This window comes from Hyaena hyaena, unplaced genomic scaffold, assembly GCF_003009895.1.
Source record: "Hyaena hyaena isolate Hyena2069 unplaced genomic scaffold, ASM300989v1 scaffold_209, whole genome shotgun sequence".
In the NCBI taxonomy this organism is placed as follows: Eukaryota; Metazoa; Chordata; class Mammalia; order Carnivora; family Hyaenidae; genus Hyaena; species Hyaena hyaena.
The window spans coordinates 138173-162799 of record NW_024080844.1 but is presented as its reverse complement, the minus strand read 5'-3'; the positions used below and the strand labels follow the sequence as shown (position 1 = coordinate 162799).

General features: G+C 36.2%; 1 protein-coding gene across 3 annotated transcripts in view; it reads right to left on the bottom strand.

Moving 5' to 3' along the window:
* COP1 (COP1 E3 ubiquitin ligase) overlaps positions 1-24627 on the bottom strand; it is a 226234-nt gene that overhangs the window by 140242 nt on the left and 61365 nt on the right. For all 3 annotated transcript variants that reach the window (XM_039242351.1, XM_039242352.1, XM_039242353.1), the window contains exons 7-9: positions 21904-21963; positions 20429-20505; positions 13092-13149 (exon numbers count right to left, since the gene is read on the bottom strand). In XM_039242351.1, coding sequence (XP_039098282.1) covers positions 13092-13149; positions 20429-20505; positions 21904-21963 — 195 coding nt within the window. The remainder of the gene's footprint in view (positions 1-13091; positions 13150-20428; positions 20506-21903; positions 21964-24627) is intronic.

Sequence of the window (24627 nt, the reverse complement as noted above, 5' to 3'; positions counted from 1 at the left end):
TAAGGGAGGGGAAGTCCAGCCATATACCTCGGGGAACAGGGAGGTACACAGGTAGGGAGAGGAACTGGGCAGACCAAAGGCTGGAGGGGAGGGAGTTCTGGGGATCACCAATGGGGCTGGAAGGGGGGGTGGGGGAGGTGGAGGGAGCAGATAGAGGGTCCCAGCCACGATAGGCCCTGAGTCTGTAGAATACAGTTTGCTATAAAACTATCTTCCAGCCAAAAAAATTAAAACTAAATGCAAACAGGCTCTAAAGGCCAATTTTACAAGAATGAAATAAGTTTATTTCAGCTCTCCAAGTTAAATGAAGATATACTCCATTATAAGTGCCATGCTAAATTTTAGAATTTTGAGAATTTTAATATGCAGAAATTGTTAGAAAACAATGTTCAAAAGAAAACTAATTCATTTTTCATCATCCCTATATTGGAGCCCTCTACTCTTTGAAAAATAGAGACAATCCTTGATTGTCAGAATATATAATTTAAAGCTGAGTATAAGCTGATTATGGAGCAGTAAGGTGTAATATATATGTACAAAGTAGTCTGACATACACATTAGAACATCAGAATAATTAAATAAGATAAAGACAGCAAACATGAAATATACAGGCATATAAATCTATAAAAAACAAAAATCTATAATCCTAAATATATTATACAGCCTACACCACGTTAAAATGAAAGGATAAGACAATTCTTTCCACAAATGGTTATTATCTATTAGGTCTGAGGCACATAAACAGAGAGGTGACACATAACAAGAGTATGAGATGACATAAGTTCACCAACAACTGCAAATGTATTAAGAAACATTAAGGTGCTACCCTGAACACAATGCTCTAAAGTGAACCTTTGCTAAAACTCGACGGTATGTAAAAATCGTATCTTATAGTGGTGCCTGGATCACAAGAAAGTTAGGACAATTTCCGAAGACACAACAGACATACAACCAAACAGGAAACAGAACTCAGAGAGGTGATGTTAAGCAAGAGTGCTATTAAGCAACATATAATGGTGCAGAGGAGGGGAAAGATGAAGAGGACAACACTTACTTGGAGACAATTTCCTAAAAAGACAAAATCACTGAAACTGAGATTCACAGACTGAAAAGAGTACTTGAGAACTGGAAGGTAAATCTAAAGGAATTAACCAGAATTAAGGATAAAAGATAAGAACACAGAAAACTTGAAACAGAGGTTAAGAAACCTATATGGATACTAAGTTTGAAACTATGGGCACTTAAGAGACCCAGAAAACTGTAACAGACTGAAGAACTATTTGTCAACTATGTTGACAATTTTCCAAAACTGAAAACAGGCGTGAATACAAAGGAATTATTCCTATCAAGTAGGATAATTTAAAAGAAATCCATAATTAGACACAGTAAGGCAAAACTGTGTTTTTGCCCAAAAGTAAAATGATTTTAAAATCAAACAGAAAAGATAACTCACCTGACAGGACAATTAAACAAGGAAAATACTACTTAAGAGCAATAAAAGAAGCTAGAGGAGTGAACTTTGGTTATCCTCAAGTTGAAAAATAAAAACTCCAATCTACAATTCAGACCTTGACAAAAGTACCCTGCAACAAAGTGAGCAAAGTATTTTTTCATGTGAATGAAAACAAAGACTACTGCGTATAAGCCATTTCTTTAAAAAACTGTGGGACTGTGTACTTAAGAAATTCAGTAACATAAACTGGAAGGCCTGAGACACAAAATGAAAAGCAAGAAAATATGTAACCAAATAAGTGATTTTAAACATTGTTTGCAACATTAACTTTAATATCAAAATCATAGGACTTAATAAGACAGAATGAATACACTAAAAAGTAGCATATAAATCAGAAGGGTGAAGAAAGTTTCCATTCTGGGAGCACTTATGTTGTTGAGGAAGGTAATTAAGATATTAAGTTTAATGAAAAGAATGCTAACATCACTGATTATCAGGGAAATGCAAATCAAAACTGCAATGAGAGGTCACCTCACACTGCCAGAATGGCAAAAATCAAAAACACAAGTAACAACAAGTGTTGACAAGGACATGGAGAAAAAGCAACCCTCTTGCACTCCTGTAGAGAATGCACACGGGTGCAGCCACTGTGAAAACAGAATTTTCCTAAGAAAATTAAAAAACTAGAACTACCATATGACCCAGTAATCCCACTACTGAGTACTTACCAAAGAATACCAAAACACCAATTCAAAAAGATACATGCACCCTGTTTACTGCAGCATTATTTACAATAGCCAAATTATGGAAGCAGCCCAAATGTCCATCGATAAATGAATAAAGATGTGGTGTGTACACCCCCACACCCACACAACACCCCAGAATATTATTCAGCCGTGCTAAAGAAGGAAATCTTGCCATTTGCAACAACAGGGATGGATCCAGAGTATAATCCTAAGTAAAATAAGTCAGTCAAAGAAAGACAAATATAGTATGCTTTCACTCATGCTGAATTTGGGAAACAAAACAAATTAACAAAAAAGACACAAACTGAAAAACAGACTCTTAACTGTAGAGAACTGATGGCTACCACAGAGGAGGTAGGTGGAAAGATACATGAAATAGCTGAAGGACAGATTAAGACTACACTTATCATAATGAGGGGTATCTTGGGTTAAGTTGGTTAAGTGTCCAACTTCACCTCAGGTTATGATCTCATGGCCCCACATCAGGCTCTCTACTGTTTTCAGATCTCTTCCTGCTTAAGATCCTCAGTCTACCTCACTCTCTGCCCCTCCCCCGCTCATGATCTGTCTCTGTCTCTCTCTCTAAAATAAACATTAAAAAAAAATTTAAAGGAAAAAAAGAAAAGTGGTTAGCTCTGGACATGAGGCAGAGTGATGTAATTTGTTAGAACATGGGTAACTTGAATGGTACCATTAATGTTCTAGTAATTAGCCTAACAGCTCAGTTCACAGAGTTTCTTTTATTGTAATTATGCCTCTAATTTACACATTCATGAAATATATTCCTTTGTATGTACGAACATAATGTTTATAAATTTTGAGAACTTAGATTTTTTAAAAAGTGATCTGCTCTGGCTCAGTCAGTTAAGCATCTGTCTTAGGCTCAGGTCACATAAACTTATCAGTTCACGAATTCTAGCCAGCCCCACATTGGACTCTGCTATCAGCAAAGAGTCCGCTTCAGATCCTCTGGTCCTCTTTCTCTCTGCCCTTCCCCAACATGTGCCCCCCCTTCTCAAAAATAAACATTAAAAAATTTTTAATAAATAAAAAATAAAAAGTGATCTGTTCAATGAAAACATTGAAGATTTTTGTCTGAAACATGGGAATGATTACAATAACAAAAAATTAAGAATATGACATAAAAAACAAAGAAGCAGGGGCGCCTGGGTGGCTTAGTCAGTTAAGCGTCCGACTTTCGCTTAGGTCATGATCTCACGGTTCATGGGTTCCAGCCCCGCGTCGGGCTCTGTGCTGACTGCCAGCTCAGAGCCTGGAGCCTATTTCAGAGTCTGTGTCTCCCTCTCTCTCTGACCCTCCCCTGCTCACGCTGTCTCTCTCTCTCTCCTAGAAATAAATAAAAATATTAAAAAAACAAAAAACAAAAAACAAAGAAGCAGTCGAAAACGGTCTGCTTTCTAGTTTTTATAGCACCTTATTTTTCACAATTATCTTGCTACTCTTAGCTTTTCTTGAATTTATTTTTTCAGTGAAACTTTCTGATCCGTTCAAAATTAGGTTACTTCATAATTGTTGGTAAAAATACATCACTTAGCTCACTTTCATACACACATTAAATTTATAAATAACTTCAATAAAAATGAACAGAAATGTGCTAAATGTGAGGGGATAGATGTTTGAGAATATGAAATGGTTATAGATAATCTATAAGGCAAATTGTCAATATGAACATGTTCAGGATAAGCTCTATACTTAAATGTAGCATATAAATATGGCTAAAAATCAAAAGGAAATGTTCATCATTTGTGTTTCTCTAGATTACCTCTAAATAAAAATGGCCACATTTACTAAACTAAAAGATAATTAAATTTTACCACAGAAAAGAACAGAAGCAGCAAATATTTTATTTGGTCACTTTTTAAAAGTAAAACATTCTCATATAATGTTAAAAGGTAATAAGCATGCTATCAAGATAATAGAGCAAACCAAACCTGATGGCTATGCAAAAACCATTTAGTGCAAAAAAATCATTTACTGTCAGCATGTAAATTATGACCAATTAATTTTTATTTTAATTTTTTCTTTTGTTTATTCATTTTTGAGAGAGAGACAGAAACAGAGTGTGAGCAGGAGAGGGGCACAGAGAGTCACAGAACTCGAAGCAGGCTCCAGGCTCTGAGCTGTCAGGCACAGAGCCTGAGGAGGGACTTGAGCCCACGGACTATGAGATCATGACCTGAGTAAGTCAAAGTCAGACATTTAACTGCCTGAGCCACCCAGGCACCCCTGAAAATCATAAATTTAACAAAAAGAACCCTAATTCTCAATGAATGGAAATAAACTGAAAAGAGAGTTTCCTAAAACTGAATATTCCATTTCATATATGTAATATAAACTAATGGCCAAGAACACAAATGAAAGAAATCTTCAAAAGATGAATAAAATCAATGTTTGTACAATGAAAGAAATGTTACCATACCAAATTTCCTTATCAGTTCCACCAAGAGAACACTACTCTAAATGAAGCTGAAAGTGTTCTGTATTATTTGCTTAACTGAAATTTGCCAATTTTTAATATATAAATACCCTTCCTCCATCTAATTTTGTAAATGAAACAATGTAGAATGAAAACTTAATTATTATTTATACAGTTAAGAATCTTTATAAGATCAAGAGCCAATTGCAAAATAATAAAACAACTAACGGTTAAACACACACATACACTCTTTCATAGATCTGAAAAATGGTTTGAAGGGAGGAAACCTGCATAATTTAGAGCAACAATTCTCAAAATCTGGTCCCCTTTTGTGGTCTTTAGGCTTCTGTGGGTCTGAGACCTTTTCAGGGTATCTGTGAAGTCAAATCGCTATTCAAATATAAGAAGATATTATATGCTGTCTTCATTGTGTTTATGTATGACTTGTGAGGCAAAAACAAAAGTTAGTATAAAATTACTTTCCTGTGAGCACAAATCAAGGTAAGAGCACCCACTGGTCAACACTACATTCTCTATCATTACTCATAGTAAAAATAAATATGTGCACACCTACCTAAGTCAGTTTCCCTCAAGGATACTCATTATTTTTTTACTTTCTCAAACTGAAGTATAACTAAACTATAACATAATTACATTAGTTTCAGGTATTCAATGTGTGAATATAATGTAAAGTGATCACAAAACCTCTATTTAACATCTGTCACCATACATAATTACAAATTTTTTTTCCTTGTGACGAGACTCAAGATCTACTTTTAGTAACTTTTATATATATGGAATACAGTATTATTAACTATCATCACCATACTGTATACTACATCTGCATAATGTATTTCTTTTATAACTGGAGATTTGTACGTTTTGACCCCCTTCACCTGTTTGCCCATTCCACTAACAACCACCAATTTTGTTTCTGTATCTATTAGTTCATTATGTATTAATATATTTATTTTTAAGACTCCACATATTAGTAAGGTCATATAATACTTCTATTTCTCTGTCTGACTTATTTCACTAAACAATAACTTTTAGGTCTATCCACGATGTAGCAAATATCCATGTTGTAGCAAATTTTCCTCTTTTTTATGGTTTAGTAACATACCATATACGTGTTCTCTATCCATTCATCCATTAATCCATTAGTGGACAGATACAGAAATATATAGAGAAACAAGTTATACATAAAATAGATACAACTATATAAATACTATGCATTCTATACTGAGCAGCATGGAGTAATCTCAGTTAGTCTGAAATGCTCACGGTTATCTCCACACTCTTGCCTACATCGTGAAGTATATTCACTAAGCAAAAATAAACAATACTCTGTAATAGTAAGTCAGTGGGCTGTTTTAGAGCAAAATGTATTAGTCTATCAGCACTGTTTAGTAATAACAAATGAAGTTATGACTTGCACTTGGTTTCAGTGAAGCCCATAAAGGCTGGTCTTATAACCAGAATGCATTGCCTATGTGAGTAACTTAAAATAAGAGATCCTAACCACAAGCCAACTTTGGATTTCCTGTTACTCAGGTGCTTGAAATGCAAGCCAGTACTGGTTCTAAAGCGGGAGACAAAGCAGTTCTGTGTGACCCAGTGTGGGAGGGACTGGAAGACTGGACCTGGGGTCACCTGGGTGGCTCAGTCTGTTAAGCACCCAAGTCAGGATTTTAGCTCAGGTCATGATCTCACAGTTTTTGAGATCGAGCCCACATTGGGCTGTCTGCTGTCAGCATGGAGCCTGTTTCTCATCCTCTGTACCCCTCTCTCTCTACCCCTCCCATGCTCATGCTCACTGTGTCACAAAAATAAACGGGGGTGGGGGGGGAGACGACGACAACGACTGTACCTGAAATCACCATACCCCCTTCAATGAGTATCCTCCTTCTGCTTGCTGTGTGGTATCCACTCCCCCTAATCAAGCTGTTCCAGAAGTATAAACTATTTGACTACTGTGAGTCCTTTCATTAGTGAAACACTTAAGGTAATTACTACGTAATTAATGCACACGTATCTGTATATAGGACGTAATATATACATACACATACATGTGTCTTCTAGCTCTGTCCACTGAGAAAGCCTACAAGCACTGACACTCTAGGAGCAATAAGCATACCTAGAACCCAGATTTTGGTTTTTAAGATAACATTCTCCATTAAAAGAACATAGGGCTTCTTGGATATATGGACAGTGGCAAGGTAAGTACAAGATGATGCTGAAACACCTTATTGTTTAAGAATGCAAGAAGGTACGATAGATAGAAACATGTCAAAACAACATGGAAATGAGCTTGCCCCTCTACCACTCTCGCTCTCTCCTCTCAAAAGTAAATAAATAAATAAAACAGCCTGAGCCACACATATTAGGTGACTCCTTTGGAACCCTTATATTACTTCATATTTTGCTTTTGTTATTTGGGAAGATGAATATTATTTCATATGTGAAATTCAATTTGCACCTTTGTTTTACCATTTTCTTTTGCCACAGTTGTAGCTTTTATCAAAAAGATGAAATTGGCAAAAAAAAAAAAAAAAGCTTTCATTATTTTGAAGCAATAAACCAGTTACCCAACATACTTACAATACCTTTCCCAGTTTTTTGTTTTTTGTTTTTTCGTAAAAGAGAGACAGAATGAGCAGGAGAGGGTCAGAGAGAGAGGGAGATACAGAATCTGAAGACAGGCTCCACGTTCTGAGCTGTCAGCACAGAGCCTGATGGGGGGCTCAAACCCACGAACCGTGAGATCATGACCTGAGCCGAAGTTGGACGCTTAACCGACTGGGCCACCCAGGCTCACAAGCCTTCCCCGGTTTTTAAAATTTTTGTTTATTCTTAAAATTCTGTTTATGTAACATACAGGCTTCTTCCTCCATTTCTATAGTCCTGTTATGATTTATATCATTACTGAGATGATCTAGACTCTCACAATTAAGTGATTTTCCACAAATGACTTCCTGGCTATCACAATACCATTTGCTTAATCCCCGTTTTCGCTGATCTGCATAACCACCTTTACCACAGGGAAATTCTTAATTACCTTTTAGTTTTATCTTACATTTTATTGTGTTCTTTTTGTTACAGCAGTCTTAGAATTTATTTCAGTAACTTACTGGGCAAACACCCTGGTGATTATCACACCTCCAAATTACTCATCCTAATATACGTTAAAGTCAGTTGGTCACTCTCTGCACTCTTCAAAATATTCTGGAGATTCTTATGGGATCATATTAAATTAATAGTTATGGTTGGGGCGCCTGGGTGGCCCAACAGTTGGGTGACTGACTTCAGCTCAGAATATAATCTCATGGTCTGTGGGTTCGAGCCTCGCGTCAGGCTCTGTGCTGACAGCTCAGACTCTATGGAGCCTGCTTCCGATTCTATGTCTCCCTCTTTCTTTTCTCCTCCCCCCTTTATGTTCTATCAAAAATAAACAAAAATTATTTTTTAAATAGTTAATCTAACTGGTCTATTCAAATTGTTCTACAATTGCTTTAATCTTTTTAACTTTTCTTAAAAATTCTATATTTCCTGAAGACTCATTTTTACTGGGGCACTGGCGGGTGGCTCAGTTGGTTAAGCGTCCAACTTCGGCTCAGGTCACGATCTGACAGTTCGGAAGTTTAAGCCCCGGGTTGGGCTCTGTGCTGACAGCTCAGAGCCTGGAGCCTGCTGGTTCTGTGTCTCCCTTTCTCTCTGCCCCTCTCCCACTCGTGCTCTCTCTCAAAAATAAATGAACATTTAAAAACTGTTATATGAGCATCTTTACTAGTATTTATAACCACTATTTGAAATAACCTACTACATATTATAAGTCAATTTCAAATACATATTGAAACATTTTATATGAGCTCTTAATTTTTAAGTTTTTTTGTTTTTTGTTTTTAAATTTCTGAGAGAGAGAGCGAGAGAGCGAGAGAGAGAGAGAGAGAGAGAGAGAGAGCGTGAGCAGGGGAGGGTCAGACAAAGAAGGAGACACAGAATCTGAAGACAGGCTCCAGGCTCTGATAGCTGTCAGCACAGACCGATGCGGGCTTGAACCCATGAACCGTAAAATCATGACCTGAGCCAAAGTTGGACGCTTAACTGACTCAGCCACCCAGGCACCCCATGAGCTCTTCTTTATTTGTCCCTCTACAGTCACCATCTTAACTTTTTCCCACTTTCGAGTTGAATATCAAGTTCCTTAGTTTTCATTCTCATCTAGAAGCAAGTCCATTTAATGATACAAATTCTTGCGGACAATTCTGACATTTCATAAATTTTGATATGTAGTATTTTCACTACCATTACTTTTTGAATTGCCTGTAGCAGCATGTGAAACTACTCTTTGACACAAAGGTATTCACAGGAGTCTAGTTTACTCTCTTCCTGATTATCTGTCTACATAATTTCTTTACTTGGGGTTTTGATTCAGAGAGTATAGATGATACAATTTATCCTGTTTAGAATCAATTCATTTTTCCCAATGGTCCGAGACTATTATCAATAATGTATACCCTTTAATGCAAAGTATTAAAGTCAAACAAGTGCCTATTAAACCAAGCATAAGTTGATCTCACTCAGAAAAAAAAAAAAAAAAAAATACAGAGTCTTTATAATGTCCTAAGAAAGTCTGGACCAAGTGGGCTCTGTTAAGTTTTATCTCATTTCTACTTTTCTCCCCCTTGACCACTCCTCTCCAGACACAAGGGAAATCTAAACTATGGTAGGCATGCTCCTACTTCAGGGCTCATTTACTTGTTAACCCTTTGCCTAGAACTTGGGAATCCCAGAGATACATAAACGGGCTTGGGCCCTCACCTCCACTTTGTGTAAAGGTAGTCTACTTTTATTATTATTAGTACTTCTCCAATTAGAATGGAAGCTCGGTTACAGCAGGGATCTTTGTTTTGTGTTTGTTCAATAATGTATCCCCAGAGCCTGGTAATAGTGCCTGGTAAAGAGCAGGCACTAAGAACAAAAAAAACAAAAAACCAAAAACTACTGGTTGAATAAATGAGTTTTAAAAGCACTGGCTCTGAGGCCATAATGCCTGGGTTAAAATCTCTTACTAGTCATACTGCCTTGGGCAACCTCCTTGACTTCCCTGTGCCACAATTGCCTCCTCAATAAAAATTATAGTAGTAACACTTATTTCATAGGCAAGTTCTGAAAATTTAAGTGGTTAATACATGTAAAGTACTTTAATGTCCATGAATAGGTAAGTACAAAATAAGGTTACATAATGACTAATATCACTACTTTAATTCTTGAGATAAACTTCAAAATCTCTCACGATGCTTAAGTTTTAATCAATTTTCTAAAAATTATAACAATTTCTGCTTTATATAAACTCCAATGCTTATAGTATATCATACAAATCACTACTACTTGGGGGAACATACCTTTTCCTTATGTGAAAAACTGGATCTGTCTTTCACACTTTCTTTCCTGAGTCCTATTTTAGCATATACTTTTCTTTCTTTTGTTGTTGTTGTTTTAGTTTTAGTTTTGCTATATTATTTAGAATTTTTACATTTGCCACGCTTATCCTTAACTATTCCCCTATTTTCAATCCACTGTGTGGCCATTTGCTTTGGGTCTGTCTCTTCTGAAGAGCATAGCTAGAAATGAAGGGTAGGCCTTCCGCACAATATGTCCTATCTGCTCTATCCCACACACACTAGTAGGATTTCCTCTTCAACACGTCCCTATTCTCCAGCAGATGCTAAGGCTGGAGTCTTCTGGGAGAGCCAGCTTATGTCACCCTTAGGCACACTTTTATTCTGCACACTGCAACTCACGTTACACAGCCTTCCTAAGTGTTTTTTATTAATCCTCTATAAATTCCTTTTAAGTTTTCAGTGTGAGGACAGTAACAGGTGAATGGGATTCCTTGTGAGTGAAGGTTGGAGAGATTAACATGTTGGTTGACCGGCTCTGAATACTATCTCAAACCAGAGGTTTCCTTTATTACATGAGAATAGTTTAAGTGCTGCTCTAAAAATTAAAACAACAAAACACAATTCTGATTGCTTTTCTTTTCCACCCAACTTCTATTGTTTCTCACTCACTGTGAGAAATTCTAAATAAATATTATGTAAATGGCAATACTAGAAAATCTTTTCTTATTCCTCTATGAAGAGACTGTCAGTACTCTGCAGCCAAAGACTAATAGAAACACCCCTTTAGTTGAACAAATTTTATTTATTACTCACTGCAACTAAGAATACAGCACATTATGGGTAAGAGACAACGTATAAAATACAGGCTTATATTAAATGTTTAGGGAAGGGCTCTGGATTGGATACTGTCAAAAGTGGGAATAAATTTGTGATTGAGCATTTTAATATACTTTACCTAAAAGACTAGAAGACCAGAGTAAAAGTAAAATTGCAATTAGTAAAGAAACAGCAATTGCTCATATTAGCCACAACAGAGGTGTCTTTGGTATTTCTTGTGGCTTGCACAGTGACTTTCTTTTGTATGTGCTTAGACAGTTTATGAAGTAATCTTATTTTTTGTTTCATCACAGTCACAGAGTGGATGTATCTCACGTTGATGTTTTGTGAAATTATATTCAAAAGGAGAGCATAAAGATCCACTGTGAATGCAAAGCCTGTTTCCAGATTCAGAGACTACTATTCCCTCTCATTTTTAAGGTATATTTTAACTTAATACTTTAAAAATTCTCCTGATATAAGGGTGCCTGGGTGGCTCAGTCAGTTAAGCATCTGACTTCGGCTCAGGTCATGATCTCACAGTTCGTGGGTTCAAGCCTCACGTCAGACTCTGTGCTGACAGCTCAGAGCCTGGAGCCTGCTTCAGATTCTGTATTTCCCTCTCTGCCCCTCCCCCATGCATGCTCTGTTTCTCTCAAAAATAAACAGACATTTCTTAAAAAATTAAAAAGAAAGAAAGAAAGAAGTAGATGCAAATCAGGGCACCTGGGGGGCTCAGCAGGTTAAGAGCCTGACTCTTGATTTCAGCTCAGGTCCTGATCTCACAGTTCGTGGGATGGAGTCCTGTGCTAAGCAGTGCAGAATCTGCTTGGGATTCTCTCTTCTCCTTCCCTCCCTCCCCTCCACTGATCGTGTGCTCTCTCTCTCTCAAATAAACTTTAGAAAAAAAGAATAGATGCAAACCAGTCTATGAACTTACTATTAAAACATGGTAGGCCAAATACACGCATGCATATGAAGATAACGCAGGATGTACAGAGTAGTTATACCAACTAACTATGAAAGTAAGAGGTAGTCATCTAAGTAGTAGAAAAAGAAAAACAAACAAAAGCTGCATGATCCAAAAGAATTTTCTTTTCACTTTGAAAAAAATAACCACACAACACATAAAGTGAATATACAAATGAACATGCATTTATAATTTTATAGAAGTTTATTTATTTTTGACAGAGAGCAGGGAAGGGGCAGAGAAAGAGGGAGAGAGAGAATCCCAAGCAGTCACTGAGTTGTCAGCACAGAGCCTGATGTAGGGCTCAAACTCATGAACCATGGAGTCAGAAGCGTAACCAACCGAGCCACCAGGTGCCCCAAAGGAACATGCATTTAAAGACACCTCCATGTTTCCCTTTCCCTATGAAGTATAATATTAGGACATTCCATAAAATCTGAGTAAGATACAGGGATTGGATAACAGCATTGTATTTATGTTAACTTTGAGTTTTACAATTATGTTGTGATTACTTAAGACAATACCCTTGTTTTTAAGGTAATACACACTGAAGTATTTAGAGGTAAAGAATCATTATGAATGTACCTTACTGAAACAACACAGAGAAAAAAAGTATGTGTACATAAGCAAAAGAGAGAATGAGAATGAGAAAACAAATTTAATCAAATGTTAACATTTGGATAATCCAGATAAAGGATACAAAGGAATTCCTTTTATCATTTTGGTTACTTTTCTCTAAGTATGAAATTATTTTAATATAAAAAGTTTTAAAAGTCCAGCCTCAAAATAAGATCTGGCAAATATCAGCATCCCCAAGTTACAGATGGAGAGAGTCAAAGTAAAAATAATCGTACAACTAACTAGAAGAGAGGTGAAGGTAAAGTCCAGTTTACTCAAATATGTAGTTCACTTTCCACAGAAAACCTTGACATTTCAACATAATGAATATCTCATCAATAGATATAACTATCTTATCCCAGAGAGAAACAATGTGCTGATTATTCACAACTGCCTCTTACAGGACTTCCCTCCTTTCAAGGTCTGATGTCACTACCACTGAATTTAAAAAAATGTTTAACTCCTCACTGGTGCCCACATAAACAGCCGCTTATGCACCGGCGGTCTCCAATTCCCAATCGACGCCACAGCATTCAAAAAAGCTGTGCTTGTGACAGGCCATTCCCGTAAGCTCACCTATGATTTTACAACTCAGGTGATTACATTCAGTGCGCCAATTAAACAAACCGTTAAATACATCATTTACCTGAGAACCGCCACTGAAGCCAGGAGGTTGGCTGAATTCTGTGGAATCAATAATACTACTGCAAAATGAAGAGAGAGAAATAGGATTTCAGTTTACATTATTCTGGCAACAGGAAAAGTAAATCTAAAACATGTCATATCTAAATCCAATATCTCTTGTTTCTAAGGAAAGAAAATATTTATTGCCAACAACTTATTTAGATATCAAATAAATGTGTCACCCATAAACAAAACATCAGGAAATATTTAAACAGTTTACTCTGGACCCTATCACTTAAACAAACACAGAATGTGAAAGAATGTCAATAGGGAATAATCACAAAACAGGTATATACCCAAATGTGTTTGCTTCCATTTCATTTTCAGAAGGTTCGTAAGCTACATGGAACATCAGGAAAAAAGCACAAGCAAGCAACCTAAGTCACAGTGAAGAGATCCTATTGCCACCGAAGAGCTCTGTGCCCTCAGACACATCCTCTATGACCACTGCGTTTCCTCGTCTGCAAAGTGAGGTGAGGGGGCATGAGCAATCTCTAGATTATCGAGAGTCCCTTCCAGGTCCCAAATGTTAAGATGATCAGCTGATGTGAAAGAAAATTACCAGAGGAATGGAATAAGTTGTAAAATACCAATACTCTTTTTCTCACAGTCCAAAACCTATACACCAGCTTTCTCTACCCCGATCAAAACATCACCAGCTTTCTGCATCAGGTCTTTTTATTTGGTTATAACCTGTGTGCATTTTCCTACCTATTTCTACAAAAACCTCTGAAACTTTTTCTTTGTATTAGTTCTTTCTTACCATTTCTGTCTTTTCATTTCACTCCTACATCCTTCTCATCTTTAAATAAATTAGCCTATGAAGACCACTAACACCTGAAAATGGCAAAACATACATCAATCATGATAAACCAGTTACTTACATTTTAAAAAAATTCTTCTTCCTTAATACTACTATAAAAAAATGTTTGTATTCTTGTCTACCTTAATAAAATTTAAGGAAGTGGAGGTAGTGATTAAGACAGGGGCTTAATCTCTGGGGGCGCCTGGATGGCTCAGTCGGTTAAGTGCCTGACTTTGGCTCAGGTCATGATCTCATGATTTATGACTTTGAGCCCCACATTGAGCTCTGTGCTGACAACCTGAAGCCTGGAGCCTGCTTTGGATTGTGTGTCTCCCTGTCTCTCTCCGCCCCTCCCCTGCTTGCATGCTGTCTCTCTCTCTAAAATAAGTAAACATTAAAAAAAATTTTTTTAAAAAACAGTTCTCTCTACACAAATACACAAAATCATTATTTACTTTAGTATTCAAATAACCTCAAAAGTTACGAGACATTCTTTTTGTAATTTTTTTTATATTTATTTTTAAGAGAGACATAGCATGAGTGGGAAGGGGCAGAGAGAGGGAGACATAGAATCCAAAGCAGGCTCCAGGCTCTGAGCTGTCAGCACAGAGCCCAGCACAGGGCCTCAATTCATGAATCCTGAGATCACGACCTGAGCCAAAGTCAAATGCTTAACCAATTGAGCCACCCAGGTGCCCCAATATGAGAGGCATTGCTAAGGGCAGAGAGTGGGTTTGAATTTTACCTTTGAGCAGCTAAATGACTCGGGGCAAGTTACCAGTGGCCTTATCCGTCCTTTAGTTTCTCCACCTATTAAATAAGGAGGAGACTTCAGAGAGGTATGACACTTAAATAAGAATGTCCTCAGTATAAAGGCAGAAAAATGGTAAACATTCAATAAATTTTTTCCTCTATTAATATAAAATTAGTCATGCAGTCTCACATTTTAAAAAAATACAATAAATCAGATGGAACTGTCTTAACAGTAGTCTGTAAAAAGAAAAAAAAGCAAATCTTAATTCCTCATATCCTTAACTGTTCCTACAGTAAGGCTCAATTATTTAAGAAAGAGCCTTCTTGAAAGCACTTATGCTACAAACTAACACAATCCTGTAATGGGTTTCTTTTGATGAAATATAATCAGTGATTACAAGTCGTGCACTGGTAAGAAAAGATCATATGCTACTTGCAGTGTACTCCATCCAGGGACTAACAGTGCTAAACAGGAGGAAACACGTATTCAAAATCTCTCTGTTCCTTTTACTAATGAAATCTAATCCTTTAGCATTTGTATAAAGATTAACAAAATTATGTAGCTGCATATTTAGAGTTCAAGAGAACAGAGCAATTTCTAGGTATATTTTATGGTGTTTTATTTCAGATTTCTTTGACTGCAAGCCTGATACATCAATGTGTATAGTGAGATAACACTACATGCCAAATATATATTTAAAAATCAGTTTGAAGGGCTGCCTGGGTGGCTCATTTGGTTAAGTGTCCAACTCTTGGTTTCGGCTCAGGTCATGATTTCATGGGTTCAAGCCCCACATCAGGCTCTGTGCTTAGATGTGCTCTATGCTGATAGCAAAGAGCCTGCTTTGCTTGGGATTGTCTCTCTCCCCCTCTCTCTGCCCCTTCCCCACTCACACTGTCTCTCTTTCTCCAACAACAAAAACAAAAACAACAACAAAAAACACTTAAACATTTTAATATAATTTATTGTCAAATTGGTTTCCATATAACACCCAGTGCTCATAAAATTTTTTAATAAAAATAAATTTGTAAAAGATCTGAAATTACAGGCTTTAAATGGTATTTTATTAAATGGTATTTATTTTAATGGTATTGTATTTTATTAATGGTATTTTATTTTATTTTAAACTGCAAAGTTTAAAATTTATTTTCTATCAGATCTTAATCTTACTCACCAGGAAAAATTTATTGCTATATACAGGACTATAACAGACAAATCTGCAAAAAAAAAAACAACCCCATTTATTTCTTCTCTTTAAAATGTGGGTGGCTCAGTTGGTTAAGTGTCTGCCTTCAGCTCAGGTCACGATATCATGGTTTGTGGGTTCAAGCCTCGCATCAGATTCTCTGCTGTCAGCGCAGAGCCTGCTTCAGATCCCCTGTCCCCCTTTCTGTGACCACCCCACCCTGCCTGTGCTCTCTTAAAAATAAAAAATAAACAAATAGAAATCATCACTGACTTTTAAGAAAATCTTAACAAAAACATTTCATTTTAGTAAAGTTATAACTAAATAGTTAAAAATGTCTCATATACTAATAATCCTCTAAGAGACTGGATAGGATATATTCACTCACAATGACACTACCAGACAAAAGGACCAATCTCATCCAACACTAGGGAAAGACCATGCTTGCCTGCCATTCTCTAATTCACTCATAACCTGACACATACAGATATCCAACAGTAAGTGAGTAAACTAGAGTCCACTGTGAACTGTGGAGACTTTCTTCCCCACGATCTAAAGCAGAATGAAAAGGCCCTGAAAACAGCAATCTTAAGCTTAAACTAATTCTAATAAGAGAAATTTGTAACGGATGAAGGCTTAAAATGATTTTTTAAAAAACTCAACTGATTTTATCAAAGAAAAATCACACACTCAGCCCCCTCCCCAAACCCACCCTAATGAAGTTTGGCTGACAGTTTGGGATTTTTTTTAAAGATTATATTAGTTTACTTATTAAGTATATTAAACCTCATGCTTCAATCAAAATCTCACAAACTAATGAAAATTAAATAACATTCTAGGTTAAATAAACATTTATTCAAAAACACATTTTAAGTCCTATTATGTACAAATGCTCATATAAAAATAAGAGTGTAAGTATAAAAATAAAAGAATAGAAGAAAAACTCAATAATCACAAAATTACAAATACATGGAAATACAAAAACTAGTCACATAACACAGAAGCAGGAATAAAGTAAGCAGAAATGGATTTTTTGAAGTGTTTAATTCTATTTCCTCCTTCCTTTCTCCCCTTCAGTCTTTAGGGAAATAGTGTATCAAAAAATAAAAAAGTTCGCCCTTAGCTAGATTCTTGGGGACGGGGGCTTGAAAGGGGGAACTACTTAAGAGATGAACCCAGAAGTTTCTAGGCAAAAGGAACAGGTATAAGCAAAGATATTTTAACATCCTGTTTGGGGAGTTAAATTTGGTTTTAAATCACCATACAAAAAAAAAAAATTATGGAAAGACATGCAAAAGAGTTGGATCTAAACCAACTTACATGCAGTGGAAAGCCACTGAAGGATTTTAAGCAGGAAAGAAACATGATCAGATTTCTGGCATCCTCTGGAGGAGGACAGTTAGAAGACCACTGCTAGAATCCATGTGATACTGGGGGTCTAAACAAAGCAGCAGAAAGACAATACACAGGATATGAAACTTACAGCTAATCATGGTATAGAAAAGATAAAATCTGGGGGGAAGTGGAGCTGAAGAATATGCATATGTCTTTTATTTTTCCTTTCATTTAAATACATTATCTAATCATTAACTTAGAATCTATGCAGGGGGTTCAATGACCTGACATAGAAAGAGGTACTCATTATAGAAGAAAATAAATGGGGAGCGCCTGCGTGGCTCAGTTGGTTAAGGGTCTGACTTCTGCTCAGGTCATGATCTCACAGTTCATGAGTTTGAGCCCCACATCAGACTCTGTACTGACAGCTCAGAGCCTGGAGCTGCTTCAGATTCTGTGTCTCCCTCTCTCTGTGCTCCTCCCCAGCTCCTGCTCTATCTCTCTCTCTGTTTCTCAAAAATAAATAAACATTAAAAAATTAAAAAAAAAAAGAGAAAGAAAATAAATGAATCTACAAAAAGGCTTTTTAAGGCAAACCTGCCTTAAAAGAAACCAAACACATTACAGTGAAGAATGAAACAAAAGCTGTCTAGCATTTAAATAATAAAGCTAATATGGTGTGCCTGGGTGCTCAGTTGGTTGGGCGTCCAATTTCAGCCTAGGTCATGATCTCACCATTCCCAAGTTCAAGCCCCACGTCAGGCTCTAGGCTGACAGCTCGAGCCTGGAGCCTGTTTCAGATTCTGTCTGTCTGTCTGTCTGTCTGTCTCTCTCTCTCTCTGCCCCTCCCCCACTCACGTTCTGTCTCTGTCTCAAAAATAAACAAACATCAAAAAATTTGTAAATAATAAAGCTAATAATTATGGGAAAAGAAAGTTACAATAATTGGAACTACATGCTATTTCCTAAAAATAAAGAAACATCAAATATTGATAGTATAACATTCTTTTCAAAATGTTTAATTTCATATCTTAATTTTAAGGATCATTCCCCAAGAGTAGTTAAGGGCTACATCATTTTTCCCAAATGCTCTCTCAAACCTTGATATCCAAATTACTTGTTGTAAGAAAATATCAAAACACTCTTTTGAAGAAAATACTATGTTTACACCTGTTTTCCCTTCTTCAATTGTTAAGCAGGTTAACTCTCCCAGAACCTCATTCGACGATAGCTTTGCATACTGCACAGGATTTTATAAGTTCTTCAACAAAGTTTTCATAAAATAAAGTTTCATAAAAGTTTCAAGTTTTCATGAAATCTTGTATCTTTAATAAGATCTGCTATTTTATTTTATAATACAACCATTTCTCATCTGTTCATCCAATAAAATCCTGATCCAAGGCACCACCTCTTCTCTTCGAGACTGTTATTTGCTTCCTAACTTTCTACCACATTTCCAAAGTCAGAGTGGTTGGGAAGGATACAGTCACTCCTCTGGCCTGCACATGGGTACCCCAGTAAACATTTTAAAATCCAAATCAGTTCCTGCTCAAAACTCTCTCATGACTTTCTATCATATTTCCACTTCATTCATGTATCAGCTTAAATATTGCCTCCCTGGAGAAGCCTGACTTTACACACTGACACAGAATCCTGTTGCAAACCCATAATATGCCTAATTTTTCTTCCTAAGATACTACTTATATGCTTTGTACTACTACCACTGCATAGATCTGCTTGCATAGTATCCCCCCAATCTCACACAAATGCCTACCAAAAGGTAAACTCCAATAAAGGGCAGGGACTTTGGCAGCCATACTCCCAATGACTAGAAAAGTGCCCAACATATCTGAAGCATTCAACACAGACAGCCCATTGAATGAATACTATATTACCACATGTTAATAAACCCATCAGCGAGAGACTGAATAATAAAGACATGGACACAATAAAAAGAAATGCTACCATTAAACGAGAGAAATAGGACGATGGGAATTGTCAGCTTATTAGTGATTATTTTCTGAGATGACGATTTTTGCTTACCTGCATACACTCTCATAAAATTCCATTGACAAAGATCCCATATTTCAGAAAGTGAACATTAAACTTAATGGTAACAATATCCCACAGACTGAGCCATTCCCAAGTGTTGTAAAGAAAATAAAATATAATGGAAAAAAACTGAATGATACAGCTAAAGTGACTCCAGAATCAACCTGAACTCACAAGGATTCTCTATAAATGGTTAATGAGGAAAATATCCAATATCCAGGAACCTTCATTAATTAGAATGTTCCCTATGCCCCTCTCCCGGCACATCATAACAACCCAGATACACCAGAGCTCTCCTGAACTGACAGAGGTTTTGAAGGTTAGTGTAATCTCTTATATCGGCACTAAACAGCCTGATGATCCACGTGTTATCTTAGAACTGTGTGTCTGAGAAGCTTCCACTGGACCATTATCCTAAATGGACTGGCAAATTAAAAACACGTAAAATTGCTCTTACTTTGAACAATTCAAGCCAAAAAGTTCAAATTCAAATTTTAGGTAGTACATAGTTCATCAACTAGAACTTTAGAGCTAAAAGGGACCAGTGACATTTACTACATTTCACAAATACTTACTGAATGAAGCCAGTCACTATTGCTAGTCTAAAACCCACAGAAACCATTGCAAGTAAGACAAATACAATCCCAGTTCTAATACAGCATATAGAAGGGAAAACACATTAACAATGCAGTGTTATGAAGAAAATACCAAGGAGATCTAAATAACAGACTTAATGCCCTCATTTTCAAACTGGGAAAAGTAATGTGCCCAAGAAAATTCAACAGGTTAGGGGGAAAGCCCAAGGTTTTATTTTATACATTGTTTCCCTAATATTACCTACCATTTCATGTTCTCAAATTATAGGGTTTTAAGTTCATTTCATTTTAATTCACAAGATATTTAAAACTACTATTATTTCAAGAAATTCACCAAACTTTTAATCCAACAGTGAATTCATAGTAATACTTTATTCTACTAACGTTCATGGCATGAAAATTCAAAGCATTAAAGAAACAGATGGGCCATTTGAATCTCATTTCTAGATCATGACCAAAAGTAATTTCTCAGGGGTTTTGTACATTACATAGAAAAGGCTTCCAAGGACTACTACCATATGTGCATTTTGCAATATAAATCCTAAGTAATTACAAGTTTGAAGTTTTGTACCTGTGTGATGGAGAAGGAGCTTCAAACTGAGGCACTGTGCTATCCTCACTGACAGGAGAGTACAAGCCACTCATTTCCTGAAAGCACAATTATCTGTGTTATAGCAGACACTCCAAACAGAAGATATGTAAATCAAAATGAGATACATTATATTCCTTTCCAATCCCAGGTTTTATTAGTCCATTAGGCCTCAACATCCAAATTTCTCAAAGCTTCCTCTACTCAGAATACAAAAGTAAGAATATTTAAAAAGAGATAGCCTTTCTTTCTATAGTACACATTCTTAAAGAACTCGAAAGTCTTTAATAAATATTGTTCACCACAAATGAAGTCACCAAATGCAGAAAAGGCCAAATGTAAATATTTCAAATGAGATGTACAGTATACGATGTGAACAGTGACCAAGTTAATCATTAATACAAATGAGAACCTACTGATTATTATTAAGATACACAGGAGAGTATGGTAACTGGATGATTAGGTTCAACTCTCTAAAGTACAGAAAAACAGGATGTGTCTATTTTAAAACTATCTCTGCAAACATTAAGTAACTGTTCTCTTGACTCAAATATTAGCTTTTTAAAATAATGACTGAAATTCTAACTCATTAACTTAGAGGAAGAAGCCTCCTAATCAACTATGACTGCATAAATTATGCACCTCTAACTCATACCAATAACCAGGTCTTTTTTTATGTACTCTTTTGATTAATGGGAAAGCAGCAAATTTCAAAATGCCACTAAAGATAGATAATCGGGCAGAATTACTTGTTTAATCCAAGCTCAGTTCAATCATCTAGCCAAGCAACGGACATAAACATAGGAGTAACAAGTTAGGAATGTCACATGGGATACTGAATTTCCACAAAATATTAAACTCAAAGATCATTTAACACGTTCTACATATCAGCAAAAGAAAATTACACCAAATGTGAACAATTTAAAACATACACTAAATGTAAATGTAGCTGCAGAAAATAACTTCACATCATAATAGCCTATGAGCCTTCAAAAGATCCTCCCACGGATTTCCATATGTAAATTCTATTATACTATAAGTGCTTAATTGTTGCTCATGTGTTCTCATAACTCTTTGTAAAACTAACCTTAGCATGGTAGATACGTAAAGATTTACTTAATAACAGAATTGTGACCTTATTTTCATGATAACTGAGGGTTTTGTGGGAGTTGATTTAAGTTACTTTGATAACATACCAATAAAATTATTTTTTTAATCTACCCAAGAATAATTATGGCAATAAAACAGTGAAAACAAATGTAGAACACATTTTATGATAAAATGTTCAGAATGCATTTTCTATAAAAATACAGTCTAAATTAAAATTAAAGTAACATCTGTTCCTTTCTATATAATGAAAACAAATCACATAAATACAATGCAATAATTTAAAGGAAAAGGGACAATTTCATGGAACTGAAAATTGCTAGACATGTGAGAAATTCTTGATCTCTTACTTCCACTCTTTTAATATCCTCTTCCAAAACACTCAGCTCCTTCTGAATCTGTTCCAGTTGCTGCAGACAAAAGAAAGAGGGGGAAAAAGCCTAAACCAAACCACATTGGCATCACCACAATCATAAAATAACTTTACATTTGGAAAATAATTCCTAGAAAACTGAACACTAATAGGGACTGCAGGGATGAAAAATTGTAGACAAAAAGAGCTGAAAGTTGTATGTTAAAAAAGTAAATGTAGAAACTTAATAATTAAGAAAACACAATGCTGTACTTCTTTAATGCAACAAGGATTGACTTCATTAAGATGCAAATGAAAAAGACAACGTGACTTAATAAAAATATAAGACACCCAAATACTTTCCAATTACCTCATCTGTTAGTAGTTAATGTCAGCATGTCCACTGTTAACCCCATTTTAAAAATAAAACTTAGTTTCACAGAGGTCAAATTCCACCACCCAAAAGGAATCACAAGTTAGCATCTTAACATTTCCCTCCCTCTTAGGCATTTAAAAAAAATTTAAGTATTTTTCTTTCTCTTCTTTTTTTTTTTGTGTTTGGTTTGTTTATGGTGGGGGGGGGGGGTGGATATCCCAACCAGGCTCCACATTGTCAGTGCAGAGCCTGAGGTGAGCTTGAACTCACCAATCATGAGTTCATGATCTGAACCAAACTCGGACTCTTAACCGACTGAGCCACCTAGGCACCCCTAAAGCATTTTTTAAAACATGTTTACAATAATGCTTAATCTCTGATGTCTTAGCCACTGCATCATAAGCTTTTCCCAGGCCATTAAAATGCAAACATTTTAAACACTAAATCACATTCAACAATATATTTAACCATTCTCATCTTACTAGAGATTTAAGCTATTTGCATGAGTAATTCTGGAACAGGAGCCTGCATTTCAACTTTTATTAAAAGATTATTAGAGGGACCTGGATGGATCAGTGGGTTGAGCATCTGACTTTGGCTCAGGTCATGATCTCCCAGTCTATGAGTTCGACCCCACATCGGCTCACTGCTGTCAGCAGAGCCCATCTCAGATCCTCTGATCCCCTTTTCTCTGCCCTTCCCCTTCTTGCTTGCTCGCTTGTTCTCTCTCTCAAAAAACAAACATTAAAAAAAAGGAAGAAAGATTTTTTTTAAAGATTATTAAAATGATGTTAGTCAATCAAAAAGAATAACATAGGAAAGCTTCATTATGTGAAACTGCCAAATTTAAATTTTACCACCAGTATATATGTGACTATATTAATCTAAATCAAACACATAGAATCAATTTTTAAAATGTAAAATAACAAAATGAATACTTCCACTTATCACAAGATGTGAAACAGGGTCTACTGCACACTGGGAAAAAGAGCAGCACAGAAGGTTAAATGACTTGCCCGAGGTCATGCAGCACATAAGTGGCAAAACTTGTGTTCACATCACAGCGGCCTTCTTGCTCCAGAACTCATGCTGGTAACCATTAAGCTATACTATTTCTCGAAAACAGTACCTCATTATTTAACCTTTTATTTCTTTAATGACTGGTAGGGGTAAGCAGACTTTTAAGGTTTTATTAACATCAGTGCCTTCTCTTCTGTGGCAATACATACATAATGGGTAATAGAATTGATAACTTATTGCTAACAAGTACTGGGAAGAACAGGATATAGAAAACTATAGCCCTCACCCTCATGGAACTCAGTCCAGGGGAGAAATAAACATGTAAGCCAACAACTGAAATAGCGTAGTAAACATGATGATGATGATATGCACAGAGAATTTAAGATAAGATTGCTCCTAACCTAGATGGAAAACTGGGGAACAGGGAAGAGGCAACTGGATAGGTCAAATTAGAACTGAAATTCAATGAAAGGTTGAGCTTTGAAGGACTAACAGAATTCTGCTGGGGAAAACAGTGAGGAAAAAGAGAAAAAGGAGGGTAACAAATAATACAGAGAAAGATCTAAAAGCTATGAAAAAGGAGAATAATAAATCTGAAGCATGGTAATGAATAAAATCACCCAAAGTCAACCAGTATAGTCAGCAGAGATGAGGGAAAACACTGCATGACAGGGAGCACAGCAACGTTTACGAGATGGGCAAAAGAAGACGAAGTAGCCCTGCATGAACTATCATGAAATGCAAAGCGACAGCCACAAAACCAGAAGACAAAACAGCACGCTACCACAGAAACCGTGGGCAGGGAGCGTAAAAAAACATAATTACCATTTGTCAAAAGCTTTCAATTCTTCCATCCACTGTGATTAATTTTTCTCCACCGTAAAATTTTTCACTCAATACTCCCACCTTAACCAAAACTTTGCTCTCCCTCAAAGACAAAGTCTATCTTGGAATTCTTTCAAATAAATGCTGATCAACTGATAAATACTCTCACACCCCAGGTTTCACAGAGGACTCACCATTTCTACTACATTCATGTCCATTTCCAATAATTAGTCTTCTACTCCAAACCACTCTGGTCTCGTTCAATCTAAGCAGCCAAATCACTCTAGTGGTCTTAGCCATCTATAAACAACCTAGTCATTCCCGTCATCACCGACGCCTCCTGTCTTTTGCCTTTTGGTTCATGCATACTTTCAACTCCAGTGATCCTAAACTCTAATTCAGCAAAGCATCCCATGGTCACCAATTAACCTTTTTCATTAATTACCTTGATATGTTCCACTCTTTAAATCTTTGTTTAAACAAATGCTAGGGGTCTTTCGT